Here is an 11,389-nt window from a genome sequence, read left to right as displayed (position 1 = left end):
CGCAATGAGGCGTCATTATCAATCAAATTCAAAGTTACTTGCATACGTTCCCTAAATTCTACTCAGAACTTTTAGTTCTATCCTGCAATATTCATGCGGTGTTTTATAATAATTACGGACAAGAAATGTTTATAGCACAACCCATTTCCGAAGTCTGAACATGAAATAATTAAAAACATTGAGTAATTAATTTGCTGGTAAGCGAAATAAGCTTTTCATGATCGTGATAAGAATTCGAAAGAATGATAAACTAAGCCATTGCTGGTAACACTCCTATGGCTATACAATTCACCTAACCATTAATAGGAATATTTTACCATATAACCACAGATGGCAATTCGTCATTAGTTGTTTGGAAATTACATCTTGATAATCTATTTCAAAACAATAATTCTATCTGTTAAATCCCGTAACATTTTATTGTAATATTAAGTTTGCATCATAGAGCAAAGTAACGCTGGACCTCACTGTAAGAAACTCCTGGTCCACAAGAAGGAGCTTAGAAAAGGAATTAGACGAAAGTCCGTTATTGAATTTTTTCCTATTTTTAATATGGTAAATAAAAACTCACAAACAATTCAAGAGGTTTTATAGTATTCACAAATGATCTCGCATTTAATATAAGTTTTATCCGGAGAGTTGAGACACAAAATATTATTCATTAAGCGATCTAGTAGAGTTGTACTGTAGCTAAAGACTAAGCAACGGTTCGCTGACAGGGCAGAAGATGTTTTGTTTTTATTTTTTATGGTGGGTGAGTTAGCCGATGTTCGTAAGGAACAAGAAAAAACTTCCCTTCTTGCCGTAAACAACTCGCCCAAAAATCACCCACGAATCAAGTGGAAATCGATGGCAGGACGCGAGGAAATTGAGTGAGGATGAAGCGAAGTGCCGGGGAAATGACGGAGATCAGCGAGGCGAAGTGACTGAGGAACTATTGCTGTATAATTCTGTGCATCGATGATGCGTTCATAGGGACTTGATAAGAGAATGATAAGCGAATATTCTTTGGAATTGTCAGTTCACTCTTTAAGTTACTCTATAATGGCATCACTGCTGAAATTATGACTGAGAGGCATTGCTTGTTAATCTGAAGCTTGAAAAGATGTGTGGCTGTTGAAGGCCTTGAGCCGGAATCCTTACCTCAAAATATTCATGTAAAATAGTATTTGGTATAAAATTTTTGATTAAAAAATGGCAAAAACATTTTATACGGATAATACATTGTAATTTATATCAAAACATCACTTTATTAGAGCCAGAACATTCACTTCACCGATAATTTAACGGTATTAAACATTACTCGTTGTAACTTACTTGTATTGCTGCACATTTCAATAGAATTTATTTAATTTTAATCGCTGAAAGTGCAGTGTACCGCGTGCAAAAATTTTGTCGACCCGATCTGCGGAAAAGAAATCCTATGAACTTTCGAGCTCGTCGAAGCCAAGAGATTATATTTGTAGGTTCTCAGGCAGACTGCGTGATCAAATGACAGAAATTTTCTCTAGTTGGTCACTCTATCTGCCCAGTATAGATTTTCGATGTGGATTTTTTACTGAGCATCTTAACGTACAGACGCTGCTTTTGGCTTGTTTGTATCGGATACAAACGGGCCATATAACCGTTCGCGCAGACCACATAGAATTATATGTATCATTGCAGACACGGCTGGAGCATTGCGTTATGTATCATTGCAGACACGGCTGGAGCATCGCGTTATGTATCACTGCAGACACTGCTGGAGTCTGGAGCATCGCGTTATGTATCACTGCAGACGGCTGGAGCATCGCGTTATGTATCACTGCAGACGGCTGGAGCATCGCGTTATGTATCACTGCAGGCATGATAATATGTGCTACACTGATAACGTTTTTCGAATACAAACTCAATATGGTAAAATTTGGAAAAGGAAATTACATAGAGCAAGTCAGATACGTCTGGTCATCTGAATTACATACAGCATGTCATGTTCGACTTGTTCTGGGTAATTACGTACACATATATATACACTACTTCTGGTAAATTACACGCAGTATAGCAGGTGCATGTACAAGCATGTGCTCACATGCTTGTTATGGGGAGTGCGTGTACTGAGTAGAAAAAAATTACAAGTGGCACAGCAGTTGATTCCGATTCCCGGAAGTAATATTTATAGAGAACCTTAAATTATTAAAATAATTTATCTAAGATGCATTATTTCTTTATGGAACTGCTTTTTTCCGAAAAACTCACTCGGTGTTTTAGATTAATAAATAACGTGTAAAATGGATTTCAGCTGTATAAAAACAGATGCCAGGAGTATTAGAAAATGACATAAAATTTAGGCAAAATCCTGGGTCGACAGAAGCAGAATTTCAGAATAATATGAGACCCACATGAGTTGCACACAACAACGAAACTCGTTTTTTTCTAATCTGTTGCTAGTTGGTGCTATTAAGTGAGTCAGCTGCATCATATTAATCTGTCGCTAGTTGGTGCTATTGAGTGAGTCAGCTGCATTAGATTAAGTTGGAGTAACATCATTTTCAGGCTGCTGCTCTTTACTAACATTTTTGCGGGTCGGAATTCAATAGGTTCAGAAGAAGACACTTCTTCTGGAACGGATTAACATAATTCGGGGAAACAATGTTTTATTTTATTTAGTGTCATTTTATTGTTTTTTTTATATCATATAATATCGTCAGAACAACATATCCTACCATATTAGATCGACAGGCTTATATGACGTCAAAACCATCATGCTCAGATCTGCACTCACTCAATACTCGAGGTTCTCTTCATTATCTTCAAATTCTATACATGTTCTCAATTATAATGCAAATGCCTGAAGGATAGGACTGCCGCAGCCAAACACTCCACGCAATCGATAGCGAGCGGCCGAAGCATAACTGCTCCATGGAGCAATTGCATCCACAGGAGTTAGGCGCTGCGAAGGGCTCCTGCCAAAGAAGTTTTTACAATACTAGAATCAAGAGCCAATGCTGAGGATTGTGTGAAATAAATGATCAGAAGTAATTACGCTGTTCAACGATGTTATTGTCATTTTGAAGCAAACATGTTTTCATTATTTTGAAGCATGTACTTATTATTTTGGGGACAGATGTGCTCCTCATGTTAGGGCAGACATGTTTTGATCACGTTAGAGCACACATGTTTTCGTTATGTTAGAGTATATATGCTTTCATTATGTAGGAGTACACATTATATCATGTTAGGGCAGACATGTTTTCACGTTAGAGGACACATGTTTTCAGTATGTTACCAGCATGTTGTATGTTGTTTTCGTCATGCTGGTAAGAGTTGAGAAATCTAATGAAATTTACAATGCCATACTGTGGGGTTCAATTCGATATTATTCATGAAAACACACAGACTGCAGGCATATATCGATTTAAGATAATTGCAAATGCAACGATCGCGATAAAAATCAATGAGCAAGCGCATTTTTGCTACCTTCATTTCAGCATCTATCTTTTGATCCTCTTCACTCCTGGTCATAATCCCTCGAGTTTTAATCGTTTAAAGTGATTAGTGATTTAAGGCTTAATTAGATGATTACAGGCCTCGTGATGCAATCAAAGATATATTTTATTATCTTCCGCGTATATGCTTTTTCGTTTCATAACACTGAATATTGAAATAAGCTTTCGTTTGAGAGAATATTTTCAGTCATATTTTGTGGAAGCAATTGTCTGCTTTTGAAAGACCAACAAATGACTATACAAAAATCGCGCGTTATGTTGACGAGTGTATTGCCATCTCTATTCTAAAGCAAAAAAAGCAAGCTCCAATTAAGAAATGCTCTTTCAAGTCATTCTGCTCGTCGAGTGGGGAAAACCTTCTAGCCTGGATGAAAGAGAGAAAAACTTCGTTGGATGATAAAAAATTGTGTCGAGAAACATACAGATTCTGACACAGAGTTTAATATGAGGGAGGTTTTCACCGACTATCCGTGGATTTAACGATCAATTCTCTTCAGCTTGAAAACTGCAATGAACATATAATTAGGACTCATAATTCCTTTCATGCCAAGAGACAGCGGACAAATATTAGGAGAAACGCTTAGAATTTAGATCAAATTAAACGCCAAGTACACTCAATATATCTTCATTGAAAATGTTTGGTAGACCGGCTCCATTGTATGTTCAAGAAAATTAGATAATGCAAGTACCATCCGCAGAAAAATTTAATAACACGGAAGTGATCAAAATCTAATTAACAAAAAAAAGAAGACAAAATAATACAAATGTGCATCAATTAACAATATACTTTTTAATTCACACATTATTTTATCACAATGGTTTAAGTTTAACCTTGTGTTAATTTAAAAAATAAGGAAAACCTGTTGTTGGAGTTGATAGCATGAAACTATTCATTGTACTTTCCCCTACTTTGATAGCTCATCTGAGAGGTCTAGTGAATAGAAAATCTTATTAAGGAAAATATTTCCGAACTCTAACTTGCATATTTTACGCGTGATTAATTTCTAAGAAGGCTCGTTTTTCAAGTATACCTATGGCTGGTGTGTCTGCCCGGATTCGGTCTTCTTTGGTTTGTGAACATAGTTGTGCACGGTGCGCATCAGCGTACGTCAGAAGAACATAGCGTAACTTCTACATCCTGGCGGTTGAACACAACAGTAGAAGCTGTATCGTTTGAATCTGCCACTCTCATTTCCGTCTCATTCTGCTTTCGGCCTTCATGCTGAGCAGCGCGACGTGCCTGAGTCGGAACTTGATCCAAAATACATCTGATGTTTCGGCTTTAAGGATTTTTGAATCGCAACATATTTTCAAACAGAAACCTTGCCTTCCTTCTGAAATTGTCAATTGATAAATTTTATGTTCCGTTGTCTATTGTTTTCGTTACTTAGTTTTTTATTCTTTCAGGAACAGTTTGTGTGAATAAAAATCAGAATTAAAATTCTAATTTTCTCCATTACTTGTATTGTCTAATTGTCTAATTTTTGAACAGATTGACTGCGATGATCAGAAAAAGATTTTCAATAAAGATATATCGAATGTTTTTAGCGTTTTATTTAATTCTAAATATTTAGTGAACTAGCAATTTGACACAAGTACATATCAGAAATAATAGTCCCCGAATGAGATGCTTCAATAATTATTACGGATCTAAAATTGAATAGCTAGTCGGACGCTCGCGATGATCGCGGCCTGGAGATTAGCATCGACAAATAGTGGCAAAAAGATTCTCCGTAGGATATGAAGAGGATTAGCCAGCCTTGGATCAAGGACCATGGCATACACCACCTAAACGAACGACAAAAAAATTAAATTTCGTTCATTGCTATTATACTGGCTTGATTTTTTTGGTAATTCATTATATAACTTTTTCTTCACATATAGATTGTTGCTTAACAATTTACGTTGAATAAAAAATTCTAAAGCTTCAATTGTTTAAAAATTACAAAATGAATGTGAAGTATCTATGAAAGTCCTTATTCATGTTGATTTTATCACAACAAGTTAGGGGGATGATATGGATTGTTGTAATCTTGCATGTCATCTGCTGCTTGATTCATTTTAGGACAATTGATTACAATCATGGAATATTAACGCATAAAAAATTTTTATTCTAAAGGGAATTGAAGTGACACAAAAAAGACTGGTCCTTCTAAATATTTTACCATACTAACAACTATAATAACGGAAACTATGCAATGGGACAATTTCGGTCAAGGAATAGGTTCGAATTTTATTCAATCCTTTTTTGTTAATAAAATGTGTTATTTCCTTATAAATATAGGTATGGATTCAATGAAGAATCGCTTCACGACCTAATAAATCGAAGTACTTAAACTATAAAACAATCGATGACATAGGATTCCTTACTTTTTAACATAAATGTCAACCACCAAATATGTATTCTGACATAGAATTAGAGCAGAATGAAGTTCAGCAAAGAACGGGTAACTGCTAAGTTATGATGAAGTCATGATGCACTTTTTAAAATTCTATAAAATGTTTTTAATAATTTTGAATAACTGCAATTTTACTAGACAAAGTCAATTATTACTTCTTAGCCTCATCATTAACACACTTTGTCACTCATTATATTGTTTATTCCTGTTTAGCCCAATCTGAGAATAAACTTCAGAATCTAATCACTGATATCACTTTCTGTGTTTGTATCACAAAAAAATATCAAGAGCTTAAATTTTTGCCTCACTATCCTCACTCAGAAATTCCAAATTTTTATTTAACGAAGTTTTTTCCTCGCAAGATGCGTTGGATTCCTGCATGCTAAAGTACAGCGCCATCTCTGTAAACTGATCCTGCATCAACTGCATGATATTCCGATCTGGGGAATCTGCTAAATCTTCGATGATCCTGAAAATTCTTTTGAGGGCATTTCAGCTCAACGATTGATAGCAATCATTTGAAGCTGAGCTTTGGTGGAAGCTGAGCATGAACTTTCGCTTTCTGTATGCACACGATATATTGTGCCGTTCTTATTATACTGAGACATCCCCTGCTGCTAAATATGTCTCAACAATACTTTTTGAAATTAATTTCCTAGTTGATTGTTTCATGTGTTTTCGGTCACTCGTATGTCGATTCTAAACCGCAATTTGGTTTGACATTATTTTATTAACACTCCACGTGTTGTCAAAACAATCTGTCAATATGGTATTATTAAATGGGATTTACAATTAATGCCACCCGAATTAGATGTTGAATTTAAATACTAGACTAGAAAAAATACTATACTAGACTAGAAATGCAAGACTACAAGAAAAGGTTTCCAATTGAAGTTCAATTGTTATAAAAATACGACCTTAAATCGGCACATTACTTTAAGGATATAAATGTAAAGTAAATACTTTAATATACGAGCCCGCCACCGTAAGTCACATCACACAAAGAAATTATTTTCTGGTCAACTTGCATACGAGCATTAATACTGCGTTCCAGATCTCAGCGTTGCTCCAGGATCAAGTGACTTCACCATAACCTAATGATGTTAATGTCAATAATGCTCATCAACCTTTGTAAATTAACCCAGAAAACATAAATAATTTAGTCGTCAAGTTCCTTGTGCATCGAGGACTCCTTAAATCATGAAGGCCTCAAAAGTACCGAAGATAACTAAACGAATGTAGCCATGCTTGCGAATGTTCGATTGCGTCTGGGTTTAATTTGGAGAAAATTGACCTAAGTCTACGGTGAAAAGGCTCAGTATTTTATTAACTTCCCCCTTATAGAGGGTGAGACACGAAAACTTTCTGTTTTGTACTTCTCGCAAAGCAGCCAGATTTTTCGTGAAAAGAGCGGGAAGTATTTCATATGAAAGGTGAGGTCTTGAAGTTTTGTGTCCCGCCTAGTTAGTTGCCACTATGCATTGGACACAGTGAGCAGCGTTGTCTTCATCTGAGAGTTGTCTCCGCCTTAGACAACATTTTGCAGAGCGCCTCATCTTCTTGTGAGGTGACCTTCTTTGGCCGACCCGATCCTCCGATTTAGCTCCGTGTGATTTTTAATGTGTTCATCTTAAATCGAATGTTTACATTGACTGCCCAAGGACCCTATCTCAGTTGAAGAACAACATACGCCAAGCCATAGCTAACATACTCGTCAATATGCTTCAACGAGTTAAACGGAACTTCAAAAATCGGCTAACTGAATGCATTGACAATGGGTACCGTCATTTGTACGATGTCATCTTTAAAAATAAGTGATGCCCAAATTTAAATTAATTCATTTTTTAATAAAATTTATAGTGTAATGATTTCTTCAATAGTTCTTTTTTATTGAGCTTTCAAATCAGGAAGTTTCCGTCAATCGCCCTGCATACTCGTACTTGCTGGTGCAGCATTTTAATAGAATTTGTTGTTTGGGATTCCGATCCGCGCTGTTAATACATAATAATTTTCTTGAATATTTTCAATAATACGCAACCATTACTCAGCAATATAATTTCTCAATTTCAAGGAAATAATAGTCTTCGCTCATGAACCCTCCACAGAAATCAATTTATTTTCAATTTGAGACAGGAAATGTTCCCGCCTGCAGTTCACGAAGCAATATAAATTCAGGTCCAATCAGTTCCCTAACTCTAGATTTATGAGAATTTTCATTTAAGATCTGATCAAAAGCGTCAATTGATATAAATTTGCTATATGATGTATTGTCTATAAAATGCGAGGTCAGATGTTGATACGAAAGTGCACGGCAATAAAATGCTGCCCAGATCTTGGCAAGTTGGAGATTTGTACTTTATTGAAATAATGGCAGCGTTCGATAAGAAAAGAAGCAGGCCAAAGGAACACAGCAAAACTCGCAAAAATTTAAATTAAAAATAAAATTGCATTGTAAGAGCTTCCACCGCTGAACATTTTCACAGATATTATATTTATGATAAATATATTGATAACTGAATTTAATTATAATATTATCATCACTATTAACATTTAGAAAAATATTCCAGCTCATGCTACTATCTTCTTGGAGACCAAAATTATTTTATATCACGCACTTAATTAATTGATCAATTAATTATTGATTAATTCAATTTGTAATCAATTTTTAACTAATTAATTTTAATTCTAGCGACCTGAAATACTGTTGGACCTTTTTACTTCATAGCTATGAATTAGGGACATCAGGAAGAGTAATTCATCCTCTAGTACAAAAAAAGCTCTGCTCATAGGACTGCAGAAATCAAATCATAATTGAACTAAAATGCAATTTAATTGAATCAAGTAACTTACAGAGGTTAAACGTAGGAAACTCAGAACGCTGATTAAGGTAAAGGAAAAATATTTTTAAACTTTTTTAAATGAAGAATGTTGGGCCACACATTTGGGCGGAAGTTTTATTACCTAAATTGGGATAACAATATGTTCAGGCCTTAAAAATAAAGGCACATTCACTATCAAACCTTTTGCGATTTATTGACCATTTCTGTTTGCGCAATTTATTACATGCAACCGATTTCACATGAATAAATTCTTAAACATGCTGTTAAAATATCGCAATAACGTCTCAGGCATATTTGCCTAGCTAATCTTCGTTGTTGATGAACACTGAGTCATACTTAACCTTAATTTAGAACATTTACTGCACTTTATCATTTATGCCTTTTATCATTCCTAATCTTTTATTGTGAGATCTCAAAACCTAGTTGAATATTCGCTATTCATTCAACAATGTTAAGTAAGATAAAGATTTTATAATAATTTCAAAAGCCATACTCAATAATATAATTAGATAAAGTTTTTATAGCGTTTCTATAATTATTTTTACTATTTTAACGTACAGAGCAAAAATGAATAATAAAAACATTTCAGAGCTTACGGAATAAAAAAATGTCTGTAATTTGCGATCTGCCCATCACCCGTACGATGAAAATTGCACTTCTTTTTTAGCGCGATCAATTTGAGGAAATAAATCAATACTCGTCTAGAACGCCTCTAGCTTTCGCTGTCGGAGCTCTCGTCGTCAGCATCATTGTCGGACTCGAGCGACTCGACGCTCTGCACCCTGACGCACTGCGATACGTATTGCTCGGTCTCATTGTTGGGACTCTGCCTGCGCTTCAAAGAAACATGGACTGTTATTGAAACGGAACGCGGGTTGGCGTTCTCGAACGCATTCGATATTGAAGTACTACAGACCGAACTCACAGCCGAGTGATACTCGATGCTGTCGTTGTCACTCGACTTGGGAGAATCTTCTTTCGTGTCATTTTTCTTGCTCTCATCCGAACAAATTTGCGATTTGTCAGATTCAGTAGAAGATTGTCGAGTTTTACTCTGCGGCTTTGGACTCTTTGTTGTCATTTCAAGTTCAGGAGAAGAGGATTTTTGTTTCAGAGTTGCCGTTTTGGATACCGAGTTTGACTCTGAATCCGACTCAGAGGAAGACGAGGATGAAGGCTCCAAGCGAATTCTTTCCAGGCGTTCCCGAAAAAGTTGCAAGTCCAGAGCAGCCAATTGAGCGAGAAAACCGTTGTTGGGGCGGATGTCCCGACCTGAAACACAATATATTTCCATTAATCAGTTTTTGATATGAAGCATTTTCGGAATAAAGATTAGAGCAAATTCAATTATTTTTTCATATTTCGGTTGAAGACTTGTGGTGTCAGGAGCACCAGCCAGCCTAATCTCTTTCACCATTGAAGAGCAGAGTACCAAACTTAGCGCCCCGCTAGGGTTGATTGCTATTTGTGTAACCACACAGTTATTGTAGGTCTCATAGGTTACTCATGTCAGGTGAAGATCCTGATAGAGATCCAATCATTATTTCAGATTGGCGAGATTTGAATAAAAAGTCTAAGTTATTTCTAAATTTTCCTGAATATATTTAATGACAATATGAAGGTTTTGGTTTAAATGACAGTTCTGTCTTCTAATATTAGGCTAAATTACTAAATATATGTGTTTTAGATTTATTATTAATGATAATTAGAATTGTAAGAATGAGATTGATGGAACCGTGGTCAGAGATTGCGGGAAGGAAAGTGAAATACGAACGTAGACTCGAAGGCAATGTCACGTGTCTTGTTAAACGCATCTCACTGAGCGGATGGTTGTTGAATGCCTGTTTACCAAGTCCATGAAATAGAATATATACTAAGTTCCTCTTGTATGATGAAAGTCCTTTATGCAAATGATGTGCAATAAAGTAACTGTGGTTTTTTTCCGATTACTGAAGCTGCCACTATACCCATGACAACAAATCTGAGAGAAACTACAACTGAGATAGCTTTGCGCGCTATGTCACAGACTACTGACGTGACTTCTGACAGTAGCAAAAACAGTTTGTTTATCAAATATTAAATCATAATTTATTTGTGATTCTGTGAGTAACATAAATTAGAGAATAGTAAACAGTAAGGTTGACTCTAATATTATTGATCGATGATAATGGCCACCGAAAACATTGTCACACACACGAAAGTGAGCACCAACACCATGATCATGCCCAATGTTAACCACATTCACCAGACTCATCACCCCCACCCCCAACCAGACTCATCACCCCCACCCCCAACCAGACTCATCACCTCTCCGGCACAATAGAGTGTCATGGCTCATACCATTCCAGCAGAGCTCACCCCAGCCAAGCTCATCTAACCTACCAGGACAAACGTCCTCCACTCTCCAATCAAAGCTCACACTCCCCAGAGCGCTCATAACCCCAATCAGGCACACCACCTCCCAGACAACACCCCTATCAGGCACTCTACTTTGCTGCCTAGGACCCACACCAGGCTCACCACTACCTCAGGCCAGCACCTCCACAAGGCACACCACCCCCCTCCCCCAGCACATCACTCTCATCAGAGTCATCACCTCCCCGCCCATCACTCCCATTAGGTTAATTACCCTCCCCCCATCACCCCATCAGGTTAATTAACCTCC

At 36.5% G+C, this 11,389-nt stretch overlaps 1 protein-coding gene across 4 annotated transcripts in view; it reads right to left on the bottom strand.

Moving 5' to 3' along the window:
* Positions 1-9,285: 9,285 nt before the first annotated feature.
* LOC108670878 (dual specificity phosphatase 29) overlaps positions 9,286-11,389 on the bottom strand; it is a 29,626-nt gene continuing 27,522 nt past the window's right edge. For all 4 annotated transcript variants that reach the window (XM_018158367.2, XM_047879713.1, XM_047879716.1 and 1 more), the window contains one exon: positions 9,286-9,996. In XM_018158367.2, coding sequence (XP_018013856.1) covers positions 9,437-9,996 — 560 coding nt within the window. In that variant the 3' untranslated portion in view covers positions 9,286-9,436. The remainder of the gene's footprint in view (positions 9,997-11,389) is intronic.

This window comes from Hyalella azteca, unplaced genomic scaffold, assembly GCF_000764305.2.
Source record: "Hyalella azteca isolate HAZT.00-mixed unplaced genomic scaffold, Hazt_2.0.2 contig399, whole genome shotgun sequence".
Taxonomy (NCBI): Eukaryota; Metazoa; Arthropoda; class Malacostraca; order Amphipoda; family Hyalellidae; genus Hyalella; species Hyalella azteca.
This window is presented reverse-complemented; position numbering and strand designations above follow the sequence as displayed.